Genomic DNA, 20,883 nt, shown 5'->3' with positions numbered 1-20,883 from the left:
AGTTTGTAGCTGCAGCTGTGGTAACTAGAGCAGAGCTGGCAACCCGGATGCCGAAACACTACTGACTTTGTGATTGGTGGAGGGTGGCGCTTCAGGCCAAAACACAACATGTCAACATCAACATCAGTTTAGGGCTGCAACTTCACTTTTAAATGACAATATCCTGGCCAGACAACTGTTGTCAGTGATAAGTGAAATTAACATGATTTCTTAATGTCTAGTGACATATCAGGGCCATTTTATGATTAATTGAAATACATTTCTTACATACAGTTCCTTTAACGTTAACTGTTTTCATTGTTTTTTTTATTGTATTAAATCCAGACCAAAAATCCTAATAATCAAACTAAATCATAATAATTATTAATGTTAATAATAATATAGGGACTCCACAACAACAACATAAAAAAATGTATTGTCCCTGTTTTTTAATTAAAATATAATAACAAATGAGATTTTAGGGATATTTTGACCACTCAAATAGGAAATGTCCCCGGTTTCCATTTCAGAAATATGGTCACTGTTTTCACTTGGCCTACATTAGTTTGAATCACTACATTTTAGTGATGAGAAATATTTGCAATAAATTTACTCATGGGTTATTATCATTTAAAATATTCGAAATAGTTTCTTCTTTTTTTGTCAAATTTTTGAATTTTGTATGTGTTTATCTGTTCCAAAGTTTAATAAATCAGACACTGATGGCACAGTGCTCTGTTTTAAGTCTTTTTTTCCAACTAGAAATGCTTTGCGGTTAGGGGGTAGGCTACTTGGCTGAAAAAATATTTCACAGGGGGTACATCACTGAAAAAAGGTTGAGAACCAATGGTCTATCGTGTTTTTTGACTTAAGGGGGCCTGACTGAAATAAATAAATGTTACAACCACTTTACTAGTTCCGAGTATTTTTTATTTGATATGCACATTAGGACCAATTTTTGGATTGCATTTATGCTGCCTCTAAAATGTCCCTGAAAATAAATTAAACAGCCTAATCTTTGCAAGAATTGTAAGCAATAGGCTACATTGATTTCTGATGTGTTCTGTTCAGTTGAAATATAATTTAGATTCAATCGCTGGAGCAGACTCATTTGTTTGAAATATTTCTTTCTCAAGCAAAAGGATCATTATTGGAACCAAAATCATTGAAGAACCAGAATCTGAAGTTCGGAAGTAAAATCGATTTCCATGTTTCCACAGCAACAATAGCAAAGTACGTATTAGTTGCCATCCTCTGCCTGAGATTGCAACAATGATGCAAGTAGAGGGGTGTTAAACTCGCCAGAGACAGTCATTTGATGCTCTTTCCTCTCTTGATGTTACCTGGTGGGCGAGAGTCAGTGACGTCACGTCCCCGTACGCAGCGCTGAGCTCGTTGTCGTCCGCGCTGCACTCGGAGCCACTCGTTTAATCAAGAGCTTTAAACCGCATCTACACCACGCGGGCCCGACATCACCAACATCGGATCTAATAGGAAAACTGAAGATGCTCCAATCGCTCGCTGGTAATTCTTGTGTGCGCTTGATACAGAGCAACAAATCGGCATGGTATTTTCTGTTTCTGTTGCTCGGCTATATTCTCTATCTCATATTCGGTGCGGTGGTGTTCTCGTCGGTGGAGCTGCCGTATGAAGACCTCCTGCGCCAGCAGCTCAGAGGGTTCAAACAACAGTTCCTCAAGGAGCACGCATGTCTGTCCGAGGAGCGGCTGGAGAGGTTTCTGTCCAAAGCCTTGGAGGCCAGCAACTATGGGGTGTCTATTCTCAACAACGCATCGGCCAGCTGGAACTGGGACTTCACCTCGTCTTTGTTTTTTGCAAGCACCGTCTTATCAACCACAGGTGAGTCATTGAGCAATGCGGATAATGTCATAAACTTATATGACCACATGTATGACATTAAATAACTAACGTGGCATATACCTGAAGATAAACAAGAATGAATGATTTTTAATGGTGCACCATTTGATAGGCTATTTCTTGATATTTGCAGTGACCTATATATTTGTAAAGGCTTCTGCAAGGCACCAATGATAACAACAAACAATAGAGACATCTCATTTGCCTTTTTAGACTCTTTTTTCAAATAAATTTAATCCACTTCTGCTAATAATAGAGAAGTTGTCCTTTTTCTTTGTTCCCTCAGAGTAGCTGTCTTGCCTGTCATTTAACACCTGCCTTAACGCAGAAATGTTACCTTAGACAGGTATCCAATTCTCAACCGGACATGAAACAGACAACAACATTTTATAGAAGATCTCTAGGGTCTTGGATTGTGAACTATATAGAGATGGGCCTGCATGCTTACAGAGAAGAGGAAGCTCAGACATGCAGATGACGGCTTTTAGTTTCTGTTCTGTGCACAGTTAGTATTTCCCAGTCTTAAAACACCCCTCTTCTATCGATATGAAACTTGCCATTCACAAGCCCCAGCATGTACCTCTACATCCAATCTAGTATAACATGAAAGACAACCATATCTTGTTTAACCCTGTAAAGCATGACATATAATAATACCTAGAAAATCACTTTTTCTTTTATTATTATTTAATTTAGCAAAAATATGCCATTTAGTGCAGCTGTTTTTATTTATATGGCTAAAATGTAAGATGAATTTTGATAGCTTGTAATGAAAATCAATGAGATTTTATATATAGCAGACTACTACATAAAAATAAAATGCGTTTAAATATCAGTTAGCACTATATCTCCCAATAATATGTCTTAGTAAGATGATATTTAAATGTTTTTATTCAAAGCTCTGTCGTTTTAATTGTGGTGGGCAAATAATTTAGCAGTGAAATACAAAGATTGAGAGATGTACAAATAAATGTATCTTTTTTTTTTTAAATACTCAAATCTTTACATGATTTTTCTATTTAAAAAAAAATGTAATCAAGTAAACCCTAAGTTATTAATATTAACAATATAAAAGTTATTAGTACGTTTACAAAATCATTCAGGATTTCGTAGCAAAAAGACACGTCTACCACAACCTGAAGGTGGACATTTGTTGAATTACTTGCTTATATATGAACTATCAATCATATGGTAGAAGGTGTACACATTTTTCAGGAACGTTTTGATCATGTTGACAAGTTATAGGCCTTTGAAATGTACAGTCATGGCCAGAATTATTGGCACCCCTGGTAAATATGATAAAAGATGGCTGTAAAAATACATCAGCATTGCTTTCATTCAAACAAATGCCAAAAAAGCTAACCTTTCATTGAAGTAAAATAATTGAAAGTAGGGGGTAAATCGCATTATGAAATAAATTATTTTCTCATAATTATTGGCACCCCTAAAAAAAATGTTATGAGTAAAATATCTCTCAAGTATATTCCCTATGGAAAATGAGTGGGCTGAAAAGAAGAAGCACCAACATGGAGCTGGGAGATCCTGGAGAGATTCTGTATGGAGGAATGGTCTCTGATCTCTTGTCAGGTGTTCTCCAAACTCATCAGGCATTATAGGAGGAGACTCAGAGCTGTTATCTTGGCAAAAGGAGGTTGCAAAATGTATTTAATAAAAGGGTGGGACCCACTTTATATTAGGTGGCCTTAACTACTATGTACTAACATTTTAATTAATCATTTTATACAATGCACTTATTGTGTACATACATGTTTTTACATTGTACTTACATTTTAAAAAATACCTGCATGTAATGACGGCTGTAATTAATTTCTGTAGTTACATTTGTAATTACACAGTTGACACTTCCCTTACACCAAACCCTACCCTTAAACTTACCCATCCCACCACACCTGTCCCTAACTCTACCCGTATCCCACCTCAATATCAGTAAAGGTGTTTTGCAATCCAATTTGAACACATTGTACTTATTGTTTGATGTAAGTACATAGTAGTTAAGGCCACCTAATATAAAGTGGGGCCAAAGGGTGCAAATAATTATGGTTTGGATAAAAGCATTTATTTCATAATGTGATTTACCCCCTACTTTCAATTTTTACTTCAATGAAAGGTTAGATTTCTGCAAATTTTTCAATAAGAAATAAAAGATCAAAAGGATAAACATTGCAGATTTATTTTTACAGCCATCTTTGATCATATTTACCAGGGGTGCCAATAATTCGGACCATGACTGTATGTATCAAAGATTATACAGTAGGCTTTATAGGGTTAATTTTGGTTGATTTGCACTGCTCTAGCAAACACCACCAGGTTAATTAACACATGGATTCAACATTTACCATTGGAATTTAGTGTCTGTTGGCATTTGTTGGGGGATTGTGAGCTAGCTTATACAGCCCCATTTTCAGAAAAGTTTAGACATTTTGTAAAATGCAATAAAATAAAGAATCTGTGATTTTTGTTAATTATCTTGAACCTTTATTTAACTGGCAAAAGTACAAAGATAAGATTTCCAATGTTTTCACTATAATTTATGATATTGATGGCTGCAACACACTCAAAAAAAGTTGGGACAGAGGCAAAATAAAAGTGAAAAGATCATAGAATATCCTAGACAAACTGTTTTGAAACAGTCCACAATTAGCAGGTGAACTGGTAATAGGTGAGGGTATTGTGATTAGGTATAAAAGGAGCATCTCAGTCTTTGTAAGCAAAGGTGGGTCATGGCTCATCACTTTGTGCCAACTATCATGAGAATTGTCAAACAATTAAAAAAATAACATTTCTCAATGCAAGATTGCAAAGAATTTAGCTTTCACCTTCTACCATGCATAATATTGTGAAAGATTCCGGGAATCCAGAGAAATTTTCAGTCTGTGTAGGAAAAGGCAGGAAACCTCTGTTGGGAATGTGTGTGACCTTTGATCCGTCAGATGTCACTGCATTAGAAACCATCGTGATGCTAACGTCATATCATTAACACAGAAATGCAATATCTAGTTCCCCTTTACAGTACAGTACATGCATGTTGCACAAAAATATATTTTAAAATCTTCTTATCTAAAAAAAGGAACTTTGAACAAGAGCGGAAAAAGGCCATAAAAGTAATCACAGTTTTTTTACCTCATTTGGCACAGGCATCACAACCGACATCATGTTCCTCATTTTAGTGAAAGTGAAGGAAAATCAGGTGCAAGAGAGAACTACGTACTTTGGCTCTACTTTTAAACAACGGAAATAGTTGTCCTCTCCATACACAATGTTCATATGTGTGTCACATAAATGGAACAGATTCTGCATTCTGTTTTGGTTCCTCTTACAACCACATTTTTTTTAAATGTCAGTTGTGTATAGATTGTTATAGCACTGTACTTATCACTGCTAAAATTTCACAAAATACAGTAATTATTTTATTCAATTTATCTTTTTATTTTTTGAAAGCTGGCTACCATCTGGCCATGCTAAGATGTACTGAGCGGTTTTTAGCAGCTTGAAAAGTGTTTGCTAAGGTGTTCTGGGTGGTTGCCTTGAGGGTGTTTTGGGTGATAACTAGGTCACTTACTAGTCCAAGTCAAAAGAGCCCATGTTTCTATAATAATCTGGTCTTTGGAATCTGTTGAAAAAACATCTAAACTGGTTTTAGCTGGCACATTTCAGCTGGTCATTTTGGAATAAAAGCTGGTTAGCCAGACCAGCTGAAGTTTAAATGTTCAAATGTTTGGGGTTGGTTTTTGAAAGAAGTCTTTTATGAACACCAAGGAAGGATGCATTTACCGGTATTTGATCAAAAATACAGAAAAAACTTTAATATCATGAATTTTAAATTATAAAAAACTAAAATAACTTATGTTAATATATTTTAAAATGTAGGCTAATTTATTGTATATTATACATGACCTTGACATGGCTGGATCAGGTGTGTTTAGTTAGGGTTGAAGCTAAACTCTGCTGATCTGTGGCGCTCCAGGGACTAAGGCTGTGTCCAAAATCGCCCCTATTACCCAATGGGACAGCCATTTGTTGTGGTGTCCGAAACCGATATCGAGTGGACGTTATCGAGTGCACTCATTCAATCTCACAATGCACCGGAATAACTAGTGTACCACCGATGTACGGTCAACGACTAGATGCACTGTGAAAGTCGCATGTCGAATGAATTCCCACGTTAGACCAGAAGATGGCGCCCACAGCTGAATCATCCATCCATCCAATCATTTTCCAATCCCCTGGCCCAATGTGGCTACAGCGTAATATCATACAGGTATAAATTCCTTTTTAGTTGATTATTTATCCATTAAGGAATACAAGAGACAAGCATAGAAGCGCAGAGTAGACACTGATTAGGACTATGTACATAAAAGTTTTTTGCCCTTTGTTCCATAATAAATTTAATTCATGTCACTCTTTTGCTGATTTTTAAAGTGTTACATAAACAGGACAAGTGACTGGTACTATCTACACAATGTACATGGACGTAAAATGTAAAAACTGAAATATTTTGTAAATGGTAGCCAATCAGTTGCTGTAATTGGCGTATTTGAATTCAGCACATCAAAATACATATTAAACAGCACAAGCAAATTTTATCTGAAGCAGGCGACTACTAAAAAAATGTAGACCAGTATTATCCCTTGTGCACTGTTCGATTTCTGCTTACACCCCTTATGGTCCGGGTCAAATTGACCCTAATTGGATTCAATACAATTCCCCAAAAATCACACTATGAAAAAGCACATACAATCAGGTACAAACAATTAACTTTTAATATCAATACTTTTCACACATTACAAAGAATAAATATCTGAATTTACGATTTATAAAAATAACTTTTAACCATTTTTATTTTTAAGATTGGCCCTTAGGACACTTGCCTTTATACATTTAGAACAATACTATCTTAGTCTAAACCTAAAGTAATCTTGACCAACTATATAGCATTTGAAAGCTTTCAGACTCTAATTTTCATATTTGGAGACTGATTTTCAAAAGAGATGACAGAGCAGGAGATAAATAGCAATAGATTTGTCATTTGCGATGCGGTACCAAACTATAACGCACGTTTTGACTCTGTCCATATGTTTTTTTTATATGCATTTTAGAGATTGAATTCAAATCAAATATTAACATTACTGCCCAAACTACTTCTCAATAGAATGTCTACTTCAAAGATATTTTGAAAAGTATTAAAATATAACGTTCAGATCACTCAAACCATATATGGAAATCGAAGAGTCTACATGTCATCTAGTGGAAAATGTTGGTACTGTGCACAAAAACTTTTTTTTTTTTTGAGATATCAACCTAAAATTTGGTACAGAATTTCAGATATTTAGCTTTGATTTTCATGAGGTTTTAGAATTTAACATGTTTTGTAAAATGTATATTTTATATAAAATATAAAAATATATATGTTATATATTTTCATGTTCATAAACTTCTATAACTTGTTTTAAACTTTACTTTTATGATTTATACAGTGATGGCTGATTTCAAAACACTGCTTCATGAAGTTGTTAATAGTTGAAGAGCTCTGACATACAACAAAGTGTTTTGTATTTTGTGTCTGTACAGTTGCTTTTGAACAGCTGTCCTATACGGGTCAAATTGACCCACAAACAGCAAGAGTGTATAAAATTTTGATAATCACATTTCACAACGCATTATCATGTTGAAACTTTGCATGCATGTTAATGACCCTAAATGAGAAAAGGTCACACAATTTCAAGAAAAACAATGTGGGTTAGATAGTATTTCAGATAGATTGAAAAAATAAATTATAGCTAATTTTTACCATTTGTGGCATACAAAAAATATTTCTGTATTGAAAAAATTGGGAAAAGCTAATTTTTTTAGCTTCATAGGTTAGTAAAAAACTAAAATAACAAACTATAACCAAGAAATGTTATTATTTTGGGTCTCTACAATTGCCTTAGAACATTAAAATATGCGGGTCAAATTGACCCGTGAACATCACGAACGTAACAGTAAATGTGTGTGTATATGTCAAAACACATCAGCGTGTTGAAACTTTGCATGCATGTTCATGACCCTAAATGAGAAAAAGTCACAAAATTTAAAGAAAAAAAACATAGGTTAACTGATATGTACAACTTAAAAATCAAAACGGGTCAAATTGACCCGCAACATAACACAAGGGTTATCAATGTTGAAAACAATTCACCTTTCGCTGCAAGTTTGATTGACAGGCGATCTGACCAATCACATCGCAGAATCTGCCTTTTTGTCCGACAAAACAGTCAGGAGAGTTAGTAGATTAAGGTTGGTGGACTTGAACTTGGAAAAACGGTGTGTACTGACGTCTTTCCGCAGTTGAAAGAACATTTGTTTTAGTGTTCATTCATGTTTATTTCGTGCTTATCAATGAACTAGAAGGAAGAGATAATCGGTTCACGAGCAGCTTTAACTGAGGCGCTACAGCGATCACGACACATTAAAGAGCCACAAAACGGTATTTATTGTTTAAATTTATTTTTAAAAAATGACATTTTCAAAGTTTAGACTTTGTTTCATATCAAAAGTAACTTGCTCTGTCCTGTCTGTCGATGTGTTGTCAGTGTCCTCTTTGCTGTGTGTGTGGTGTGAGAGCGCCATGGCTTGTCGGACATAGCAATAGTAACTAAAGGGGGCGGGTCTTTGCAAACGGTCAATTGGTCAAATATTTTTTTTAGGATTCATTTTGATGACTAGAAAAGTCAAAATAACAGTATTTATTTGAGATATAAAACTTTTGTAGCTTTATAAATGTCTTTATTGTCACTTTTGATCGATTGAATGTGTCCTTCCTAAATAAAATAATTAATTTCTTTACTGACCCCAGACATTTGAATGGTGTAGCTTGGCAGAAATGCAATATAATATTCATAACTATGTTTTCAGTGGTGTGTCAAGACCTTACCTAATGTACCGTTAAGGCCTGTACACACCGGGACGAATATCGCGCACGCTTATCGCCAGTGTTTATCGTGACGTTTTTCGGCGCGTCTTGAGTGTTCACACCCAAGCGATTTCCACTGGCAATGCGCCGAGTGAACGTGCACATTCAGTAGATGCGCTCCCGGTACACAAGGTGGTGCTGCGGCACTTTACGCTTCTGACACTCGCTTGTCAAACAGAAGAAGAAGAGAGACAGTATTTACGTGCTTGCCAAAACCACAGATATATTATGTCTATGGCCAAAACCATTCACACACACTTTTTACTCACTGACAAGCAGCATTAGCAGCTCATCTTCTTGTTTGTCTACTTACTACTTCTTCGTCCTATCAATGCGTGCTCGGCAAGACCGTTTTGTGCTTGAGCGCCACCAAGTTGTGTTTTACTGTCACTTCAGCAGCTCCAGGCACGTGAACAAAAGCGACGATCTCATTGGTCGGCCAGTTTTTAATGCGCCGCGTCAAAATAAAAAAACGAACCCGAGGAGTTTAAAAAAAAAAAATGACGCTTTTACGCCTGCCGTTTTGCGCGTCAGTGTGCACACTCACATTGGCGCCCTTTGTTTAGTCACGAGGCGTTAAATGTCGGCGATAAATGTGCGCGAAAATCGTCCCGGTGTGAACAGGCCTTTATGTTTTTATTACCTTAGAAGGAGCTATTTATATCTACATATACCGCGGGTCCCCTTACAGTGAAATCCCCTCATGTTTCTACAGTAGCCCTAAACGGACAAACTTCTCCACAGAGCGCTAGTCACTCTCTGCTCTCTCCGACTACTACATTTTTGTCCTGTGTTGGCCACCGTAGCTTCTCTGTGCTTCGAAAGGAAGGGGTGAATGGTGTGTTATTGCAATTCACAATCACAACCTCACCACTAGATGCAGCTAAAATTCGCACACTGCACCTTTAAAACAAAAAGAAGCATTTTGGCATAAATTTATAGCCTGACGTCGTCATACTCAATTCTAGTCAGAATAACTCAAATGTTTTGGGCGGGGCTAAATTCAGCTGGCATCCAGGCTAATACATTTGTGGAAATCACTAGAAATTTTTCTTTGGTCATTTCCTTTTATAAGTGGCATTTGTGTCCTTGCTTCCTTATTAATTGATTTTGCGGGAACTAACCTGATTGTTGATGCCCATAATGTGAGATTGTCCATTAGTTGTTAGCTCTAGAAAGGCATCAAACTGCTGAGGGCAGAAATGAGAGCAATATAATCTCTTTATTTCAGGGATAAGTAAACAGAAATGAAATTGCAGTGCTGGACTGAATGATTAATTTGTTGATAAACCAGGATGGGACTTAATCTATGTGTTAATCTGTGTCTGGCAATGGCTGTGAGACAGTATGGTTTTGTTTTCAGTGATAAAGAATACAGTGTGCTAATCCATGTATAAGCTAGTCTCCTGAAGGAAACATTTTCATGAAGTAAATGGGAATGTTTAATGTGTAATTTCCATTTTATAATTCACAGGATATGGTCACACTGCTCCTCTTTCTGATGGTGGGAAGGCTTTCTGCATCATTTACTCTGTGATTGGCATCCCTTTCACCCTCCTCTTCCTCACAGCTGTGGTGCAAAGGATCATGGTCTATAGCACATGGCGGCCCATTATGTACGTGCATACGCGCTGGGGTCTGTCTAAACCCCTGGTGGCCCTCGTTCATGCAACCCTCCTGGCCGTCATGGCTGTGTCCTGTTTCTTCCTAATTCCTGCAGCCATCTTCTCTGTCCTAGAAGAGAACTGGAACTTTTTGGAATCCTTCTACTTCTGCTTTATCTCACTCTCCACTATCGGTCTGGGTGACTATGTGCCTGGAGAGGCCTTTAACCAGAAGTTTCGTGAGCTCTACAAACTGGGCATCACTGGTAGGTGTGGTTTCTATGTTCTTTGTTTTGTTTTGGCTTAGAGCTGCACGATTATGAATGAATTGAATGACTTTTTTTGTTTCAAACAGAGATCACAATCCTACCATTATTCTGAACAGACAACCAAACAAAATGACATGAAATTTACTAGAGGTTTGGACAAAATGTTAAAGGGATAGTTCACTCAAAAATGAATATCCCATAATTTACTCACTCTCAAGCCATCCTAGGTGTATATGAGATTCTTCTTTCAGACGAATACAATCGGAGTTATATTAAAAAATGTCCTGGCTAATCCAAGCTTTATAATGGCAGTGAATGGCAACCCAAAATTTGAAGACCAAAAAAAGTGCATCCATCCATTATAAAAGTAATCCACACAGCTCTGAGGGGTTCATAAAAGCCTTCTGAAGTGAATTGATGTGTTTGTGTAAGAAAAATATCCATATTTAAAACTTTATAAAGTAAAATATAGATGCCGGTGGACCGCCTTCCGTGTTCAACTTACTCAGAAAGAGTAATGCCTCTCGCAGTTCAAAACGCCTATGCTAAGTCTGACGTCATTGTCACGCCAGTTACGCTTATTTTAGTAAGTTGTATTCGGAAGGCGGTCTGGCTTGGAAGAGTCAGGACATTTTTTAATATAACTCCGATTGTATTCGTCTGAAAGAAGAATGTCATATACACCCAGGATGACTTGAGGGTGAGTAAATCATGGGGTAATTTTATTTTTTGGGTGAACTATCCCTTTAATTGCTCCAGTCTATTTCAAATGTTTAATGTTAACATGATTCTAAAATAATTAGTTTTTTTTATTCAAACAGTTTGAATGAATCATTCAATGACCCACAGGGCTTGACATTAACTTTTTTTGCTAACCAGCCACTGTGGCTAGTGGTTTTCCAAAGTTACTAGCCACTCAGCATTTTCTCTGGCCACAATTTTGACATTGATATCATGGGGAAAAACTGCCATATAGATATTTTTTATATTATCTAAAAATTTGGCAGCAGGTATATTAGGCTGCTGTCACTTTAAGACCTGACGCACAAATCAATTATACTGTTACACACATGCGTGTTTAGCTTCACTTAAAATATAACTGACTGTGTTTACATATACTTGCCAAGACTGTCATTTTGTCATTATATTTTTTGTATTTGACTGTTTAAGCGCAATATAAGCAGCGAAAAAGAACTCAATTTAGGACGAGCCTGTGCTACGAGGCGGTTTATGAGCACGCACTTTGAGTGAGAGCACAAAATCTACGGGAATGAGTCAAATTATGTGCAATACGCGCAATCCCAATTCATGCCCTGTAGCACCAACAATATTCATCCAGAGCAAAATAAACGAATAAGGGAGGTGGGTTGTGTCAACTCGCTGTCAGAGAGATGCGAGAACGTGCAGCTGGTATCATGTATCTATTCTGTGGAAAATTAGTATTGAATCGCTATTTCAGTGTCTATGTATCGAAAAATCTATATTTTTGACAACACTTCATTACACATGAGTGAGTGCATTACACGCCGCTGCTGAAATCCACCTGCATTTGGTGGGTTGGTGCGTGTTAATGTCAAGCCCTGGTCATAAACACTTCACTTATTTCATTACTGGATGAATCAGTGTTTTTGAACGAAATGTCTTGAATAAATGATTCGATTTCAAATACATTTTTGAACAGTCACTTGTCACCACCTACTAGTGCAACGATGCATTTGATTCAAAAGTCACTTTTAAAAGGTGATTTACTCTATTTTGATCGTGTCCGTAGACATCAGTTTATTTTCCGAAATATAAAGTATTATCCCAGTACTTAAAGGTGCACTATATAACTTTTCCATCCACTAGAGGTCGCCTGTTCAAAACATAGGCGTAGTTACATGACGCCACGTTTGAGCGCAGTCTTCACCTCACAGCCGGTGGAAAAGACTCGGGATAGAACTCGAGCAGAAATCATGTTCATGGATGTGATTATTAACGTTACTGTAGCATGAAGCAGAGCAGGACCGAGTGTTGTGGAGCTGAGCAAGGCTGCTGGAGCGATTGTTAATAAGATAAAGGCAACACACGCCTCGCGAGCATCAGGACTTTTATTATGCCACAGTCGCTTCCGCTTTTCCGGTCATGAGTATGAGGTAACGCAGCTCTGTTTATCATATTAGATACATGTGAGTGTGTTGAAAATTAAGTTATGATGTTACTTTGTGCATTCGCTCTGCAGCTGCTATGACACTTGTTTACACTGCAGTAAGAGTAAAGCGTTTCTGCAGAATAAAACCGGAAAACGAGGGTAACGCAGATATGACGCAATCGACAGGCGACTCCCTCACACAGCCCGGTTCCTTGGTTAAAATAGCAATTTCTCACGATTTACAAATAGTTGGAAACATTTGGGATATTGTAAGTACTCAACTGAACAAAATTATATAACACTGGCCTAATGGTTTTTGGATATTTTACTGAAAATTTTTTACACAGTGCACCTTTAAGTAATAATATGAATCATTGTAAGACAAAAATAACAATACTGTGTGGTTGTGAAGCTGTTTCATACCTGATACATGTTAAATGCTTTCTCAGGATCAGCCGACAGCGCAAACGTTCCGGTGTGATTTTCTCAAAGGTTTAATACAAATTAAATTTAGCTCTGTAGCTAATCCTGGGGCAGTCATTGACAGTCAATTTTCCCTGTTAAATAAATTGTAAATCATTAAATAAATAGACACAGGCGAATCAATGTAATTTAGGAATGAGATTGCGTGGATGTTTGAATTGGGATTGTGATCTTTTGGTTTATATAGAATTCTTTAAGGAAGAATGTGATTTTACCAAGTAGTTTATATTTGAAAATTCAGAAAATCACAGTTGATGCCTAACAACACAGCAGCATAATACAGCCTTAAGTACATTACTGTGATTTTTTTAAAGGATATTTTAATGCATCTCCTAATAGTCCCCGAAGAGGCATTTGAACTTTAAGTGTGGATTTTTGTCAGAATGCAAGAGATGGAGGACTTGACCTTGACAAAGTCGTGAATATATAACCATGTATTAAACAAACATTTCAAAGTCTCAGATATGCTGACTTGAATAACAAATGTCAGTAGTAAACCATGTTCTGTGGAATATTTGTCATTTAAACTGATTTAATGTTTTAGTTGTAGTTTTTGGTTACTAAAAATGATTAAACGCTAGTCGTTTCACTTCCTCCTCTCGTAAGTGAAACTCGGCACAATATGTAAGTAAAAAATACTCAGCTGACTTCCTTTTGTATATCTTAACATCTTCATGTGTACGTCTGGGCTGTTGTCATAGGAACAGATGGAAGGTAAAAAGGAAGTTCATGTGATTCAAGGCAACAAATCGTTCTTTCACTGCTGCTCTACTGCTCCATCTAGTGCTTGTATTACTTATGAAGCAGTACAGCTCTCATTTAAAAAAGTTGCATGAAAATGCCACATGGCTTGCGTACTTGTGTGGGTTTAGTTGATGCAGATGGTCCTGTCTTTCTATTCTGTATGTGGGAGATGGTGAGAGGTCCACATTTGATGTCATTGCGTAATTGTGGAGGAGTATATGGCATTTGTGAGGCCCACACGTGCTGAGTGGGCTTGAAGTCTCATATTTCTTTTGCTCTTCTCTTTCTGTTGGATTTATTACTTTTTATCTTGATGTTGGTGAGATTTTATTAATGATCCTTGAAGTGTCATATATATATACACTTTCCTTTAAAGGGTTAGTTCACCCAAAAATAAAAATTCTGTCTAATTACTTACCCTCACATCGTTCAACACCCGTAAGACCTCTGTTCATCTTCGGAACACAAATGAAGATATTTTAGTTGAAATCATGGCTCAGAAAGGCCTCCATTGGCACAATGCACTTTACACTCTCAAGACCCATAAAAGGTACTAAAGACGTTACAAAGTCCATCTCACTACAGTGGTTCTACAATAATTTTATGAATCGATGAGAATAGTTTTTGTGCGCAAAAAAAACCCTAAATAACGACTTATATAGTGATGACCGATTTCAAAACACTGCATCATGAAGCGTTATGAATCAGCGTGTCGAATCATGATTCGGATCGCGTATCAAACTGCCAAACTGCTGAAATCACGTGACTTTGGTGATCCAAACCGCTGAATCGACTCACTGATTCATAACGCTTTGAAGCTTCATGATGCAGTGTTTTGAAATCGGTAATTAGTAGTAATTAATGACAGAATTTTCATTTTTGGGTGAACAAACCCTTTAAAGTTAACACGACACAATTTGCAACCTATTTTATTTAGCATTTTGTAACGTGATGTATTTTTATGAAGAAATAGGTCTCAACTTTATCCATCAAAAATTGGATTGTGAAAATTGGCATTATATGCCTTACTTTAACCAGGGGGTTGGAAGGGGTGTAGTAAGTTAAAAAAAGGTTTTAGCAATTTATTGGCCTTTGATTTAAAATACATTTTTAATGTCAGATGTTGCGGTGTCCATTTGTAACATTTTGCCAGACTGGATAAAACTCCTTTCAAGGAGACAATGAAGCAAGAAACACACACAGACATGTTGAGCAGACAGAGAAATGTTTGAGTTGAAATACACTGTTAAACTCAAAAGTTAGCCTAAACACGGTGAAAACAAGTTTACATTCCTTCATCTCTCCATCTCTCTCTCCCCCCTTTGTGTCTCACAGTGTATCTCCTCCTCGGTCTGATTGCTATGCTGGTGGTGTTGGAGACCTTCTGTGAGTTGCAGCAGTTGAAGCAGCTGAGGAAGATGTTTTATCTGAAGAAGGAGAAGCCCCAGGACCGCTTGGCCATCATGGAACATGACCACCTGGCTTTTACCTCCATGTCAGACGGTAACGTCAACTCGCCCCAGGAGGACAAAACCGAGCCTTTTGTGGACTTCCCTGTCCTAACCTCTCCCGGAGGCGATGACCCCATGATCAAATAGATGTTTTAGCTTCCATCAGCATAACCTTCATTCGAGGAAGACGTCTTTAGCCGAGGGGTGCCGCAAGTGACTGGTTGGCCACAGAATTGTGAAAATTACTTGAATATATCACTTGAGATTCTGCGTATTCAACAGCCCTCTACAAAACCATGCCAATCTGGCTTCCTGTTTCTTGACGTGATGAAATTATTCAGTGTGTGCTGAATATCTGCAAATGATCGTAAGCACACTTAGGCCTAGCCCTAGTCCAAAAAACCGGGAACTACATAAAAAAGCATACAAAATTGCACACTAAAATCTAGTATGTACTTGCCGATTGACATTGTCGAAATGGTTGAAGTAACCACGACAGCATTTGTGGGATAATGTTGATTACCACAATTCTTTTTTTAAGAAAGCAAAAATTTGGGTTTCAGTGAGGCACTTACACTAAAATACTGTTTTAATAGTATAAAACTATTATATAGTAGTTTAAGTAGTCAATGTTTTATAGTATATACAATATACTATCATTGTATGGACAAAAAATACAATAGAAGTCAATGGGAACAAACACTGTTTGGTTATCTTCAAAATATATATTGTGTTCAGCAGAAGAAAGAAACGCAACATGAGGGTGAGTAAATTACAGAATTTTCATTTTTTGCGTGGACCATCCCTTTAAATCCTTAAAAAATTTGGACCCATTTCATTTGTAATTTTTATAAATGTGGAACTTTTTTGCAGACTGAGCTTAACTTGTATCACACCAGTCCAAATTTTCCAAAAATAGACTCCAAATAGTAAAGCACTCCTGCCCTTATCTAAACTTAGAATAAAGACCTCTGTTTTCTCAGATCTTCATGAATATGTCGCGAGCGCTCAATATATAGTGTTGGAGACCTGTCACCAAACATAGTTAGTTGTACATCATCTGTTAAGTTTTATTTCAGACTACTTTGTGAGTTTGCTAACAGTAAGATTTAGATTTCAAGTAAGATCTCATGAAGCTGTATTGCTCTAATGCACTATAATGCAGCATATACTGTAGCATAAGTCAGTGTAGAAGCACAGAAAAAGTGTTAGCCGGCTTAAAGGGGAGTCATTACACATTTTAGATGACAGCTGAAAATGTAACATTTATCCTAAAGGAGAGTTTTTAAAGGGAGAAAGCATACCATACTGTATTATTAGCTTGATACAGTGAAGAAAGTCATGTTTTACCTTGGTTTCAATATTAAGATGCTTGACAGAGCAAGTCAATCTCAGTTTACATGAATTTTTTTGAATCCAAGGTTGAATAATGGCTGGTTCCATGTGTCCTTGTTCTGAGCTACTGAGATCCAGCACAATGTCTTTACATACCAAAAATGTTTGACGAAAATCTAGGATTTCTGAAGTTTGGTTCATTATTATCGACTAGTTGACTGTATACCACTTGGGTCATCCGGATCTTTTAACCGTTTGCATTCAAAACAAGTTTTCGGCTATTTAATAAACATTAAAGATTGAATTATATTTTTGAAACATGCTTGAGGTGTTGTTTACAATAGAATGTGTTTGTATAAGAATGACTGTTGTAGGCACAGACTGATGACTACTGTTTAAGGAAGATCAGATTTTGGAAGATCACAGTGTACAGCAGATGTGTTGTGTCACTATCACCGCAGTAGAATGTCATGACATTTTTTTTATCACAATAGAATAAAAGCGGACTCATATTAACAGCTGTTTTGTCTGACTGTAGGGATTATTTACAGTGCAGTTTTGATAATTAATAAACATGCTTAATCCGAGCTCAGGCCATGGGAACTTGAATGTGCTGTGACATTTATTGTGTGAATAATGAAATGCTTGATGTCAGTGCTGGATTCTTTGTGCATATTTGCTGCATGAGTCTCTGTATCAGCTACAGTGTCTTGACATTGTATCAGTCCAGCATAAAATCATGTATTTTTAAAACAAAAATATTATTGATGTATCAGTAATATGTTTAGAAATGCACAAGGGCATACTGTCTTTATGTCTGGTGAATAAATGTTGTCATTTCCATAGACACAAATCCTGACTGGATTAATAGCCTTGTCTTTTAAATAAGGGACAAGTCATTACATTACCAATCCTTTTAACTGTCAGGAGATAACCGTTTAGGACCCAAGACCAGTTGTGAAGAAGGAAGAGCGAGGAGTGCAATTAAAGAAATGTACTGAAGAATAGTTTGCAGTTTCATCAGCAGAAGCCAGTTTCAAGGAAGTTGTAGGGTGTGCTGCCTCTCGACCAGTTTTTCGTTCATACATACTCTTTTCAAGGTCTAGATACGTCATTACTTCAGGTTGAATGATTCTGATTGGCTTAGAGAAAAATAGATAGTCATAGTAAATGTCCACACATTGTCAGTTAATCAAATTCACGTGTCCATAGATCATGTGTTGACGTTTTCACCCCGGAATTAGGCACGTAGTGACCTTCCAGGTCCGGAGCAGGTGGCAGCTTGTCCAGAACAACATCCTGTCAATCTCCCTAGGATGCCCATTGTACACCTTCAATATGATTTGTAACATACCATTACGCACATACACAGTCTCTCCAAGGTTGGAGTTGATTGAGCTCCAGTTCTGACCAGAAAGTTTCCCAAAACATATTGATGACATGTGCTTTCTCTCAGTAAGAGGTACAGACAGTATTCACCATAATTCTTTAGTATTTCAGTAAAGGAAAATATAAAATGAAAGACATATCCATATTTCATCTGAAAGCCGGGTTATGTGAATAAGCACTATTACTGCACTCCTGGCATGTTAGGGGTGTGTGATACCTCCAAAATCCAAACACACGACATGTTCAGCGACACATCACACATCCCTAGGCCAGACCCTCATTCACTCCTCAGAGACCAAATACAAACTTTACAAAACATGTATAAAGAAACAACCAATCATTGGTTCTATTGGTTAAAGGTGCACTGTGTAACATTTTTTTCAGTAAAATATCCAAAAACCACTAGGCCAGTGTTATATATCTTGTTCAGTTGAGTACTTACAATATCTCAAATGTTTCCAACTATTTGTAAATCATGAGAAATTGCAACATGACATCATGACTTTGCGTAAACATACACACCACTTTCTAAAGCCAAATGGCGTGTTATCTGTACACATTGAGCTATCCATGCCGTGTGAGTCCGCGTGAATCTAAATGGATTTATAAAACATACTAAATTGTTTTTTTGAAAACGTAAAAATGCAGAATGTTTCTTGTGATGGGTAGGTTTAGGGGCAGGGGGTGAGTGAGTGAGTGTGTTGGGTAGGAGCATAGAATGAAACGGCATTGATAAACACGCTAAAAAACGATTATGCGTCTTGATAGCACGCCAAAATGGCATTGCGAATTGGCGTGTCATACATGCGCTATTTCATGAGATCAGTCTGGAAATTCTATTTTAACCACTGAACCAGTCCGTTTGAGGGAGTTGTCTGTTTGCGTCATATCTGCGTTACCCTCGGTTTCCGGTTTTATTTTGCAGAAACGCTTTACTCACTGCAGTGTAAACAGGTGTCATAGCAGCTGCCGAGCGAATGCACAAAGTAGCGTCATAATTTTCAACAAACTCAGATCTTCTCATTAACAATCGCTCCAGCAGCCTTGCTCAGCTCCACAACACTCGGTCCTGCTCTGCTTCAGACTACAGTCACGTTAATAATAGCATCCATGAACATGATTTCTGCCCAAGTCATATCCCGATTCTTTTCCACCGGCTTAAGACCATATGTCCCAAGATTCTGCGCTCAAACGTGGCGTCATCAAACTACGCCTTTGTTTTGAACAGGCAACCTCTAGTGGACGGAAAAGTTACATAGTGCACCTTTAAGTATTATAACTGGAAAGAATAATTAAAAATCATTGTAATAATATAGGAGGATAAATGTTGATTAATGCTTTGATTATAAATTTAATTAAGAGCTATATATGGGTATAGTGAAGCGGCAGTGGATTTCAGAATCTGCACCCTTCAAAATTGTCAGAAAATTAGCACAAGAAGAAAAAAAACACGTTTAGGACTTCCATCTAACAAATTTCTAGCTGAATTTATTACTTTTTGTGATTGCAAATAAAATGTTGTAAAAAAAAAAAACTGGAAAAGTCTTAGTTAAAATGTGTGACTCCTAGATTGAGTAACAATATTATGAGAAATTGGGGTGACATTCAGACACACACAAAAAAAAAGGTAATACCAAAATATAAATATTTTTAGAAAGACAACCAATGTATCGGTCAAAAAAAAAAAATCTTTCAATTGAACTTGGAAGGTAATCCAGTAAAAATGAGACTTAAGGATATAGCACTTAGCTGCTTTTAACCTAGGCTGTCTTTTACCCAGGGTTGCTGCACATTTTTTGAAAAGTTAAATCTAAGACTTTTAAAAGACCCGAAGAGATGAAAATGAATACTACATTAGGGGTGTGAAATATTGACCAAAAAAAACCCCTCTCAATATTTTTTAAAGATTTTGTTGATAATGATAATTCAATATTTTGTTGAGGGTGTTTTAGCACTGATACCACAGCTAGTTTAGGCCTGTTGTGGACAGCTGACTCCCTTCATATTCATATTGTATGCGGGGTAATCAGTTCACAGCAGTGACAGAAATTAACTTTTATTAAAGGGCAATATTTAACTTTTTTTTTCTTTCTTATATTAATCTTCATAACTTGTTAGATGTATGCATCACCTTTATCTCAAATTCTAACATTCATATTAAATAAACACAATACAGGGCTGTTACCAATCAATTAAATCATTATTAACAAAATCCATCTTTGCGGTGCACAGGTGACGTGACAGAAGCGGCATTCATGTATTTACATTTCAGTTATATGAGATTTATTTTTATATTTAAATATGAAAATTTCTAATTTTTTTAAAAGGGGGGGGGGGGGGGGGGCTGGGGTAGTGCAGTGAAAGCATGAGTGACAAACTGTCAAAACAATAAATTACAATATTATCATACAAAAGCCTACATAAAAAAAAAAATTAAAAAAAACAACGCACGCCCCTAATATGCACATAAATAATGAATTTACAATTGAACCGACATTCACCCATTTTCTTCTCCTCTCTTCCTTTCGCGAGCAGGAGACTGTTGTATGCTCTTATGCTGTTGTAAATGCTGCAAATTGTCACAAAGCAAATCCACAAAGAATAAATCATATAATGCTAATTAGATCTTTTTACTTATGAGAGGTCT

At 36.7% G+C, this 20,883-nt stretch overlaps 1 protein-coding gene across 1 annotated transcript; it reads left to right on the top strand.

The window, feature by feature from the left end:
- Nucleotides 1–1,331: 1,331 nt before the first annotated feature.
- Nucleotides 1,332–17,710, top strand: kcnk1b (potassium channel, subfamily K, member 1b). Its single transcript, XM_079842219.1, has 3 exons — nucleotides 1,332–1,839; nucleotides 10,305–10,700; nucleotides 15,397–17,710. Exons 1-3 carry the CDS (start codon nucleotides 1,485–1,487, stop codon nucleotides 15,657–15,659), a joined length of 1,014 nt encoding a protein of 337 aa, XP_079698345.1. The 5' UTR covers nucleotides 1,332–1,484; the 3' UTR covers nucleotides 15,660–17,710.
- Nucleotides 17,711–20,883: the final 3,173 nt, after the last annotated feature.

The sequence above is a fragment of the Gobio gobio genome (genome assembly GCF_949357685.1).
Source record: "Gobio gobio genome assembly, chromosome: 18".
NCBI lineage: Eukaryota > Metazoa > Chordata > Actinopteri > Cypriniformes > Gobionidae > Gobio > Gobio gobio.
Note: the sequence above shows the minus strand (reverse complement) of the source record. Positions and strands in the feature narration are given on the sequence as shown.

Coding starts and splice junctions, on each gene's coding strand:
- kcnk1b (XM_079842219.1), top strand. CDS start 1,485: ATGCTCCAATCGCTCGCTGGTAATTCTTGTGTGCGCTTGATACAGAGC. Junction 1,840..10,304: donor CACCGTCTTATCAACCACAG/GTGAGTCATTGA, acceptor TATAATTCACAG/GATATGGTCACACTGCTCCT. Junction 10,701..15,396: donor CTACAAACTGGGCATCACTG/GTAGGTGTGGTT, acceptor TGTGTCTCACAG/TGTATCTCCTCCTCGGTCTG.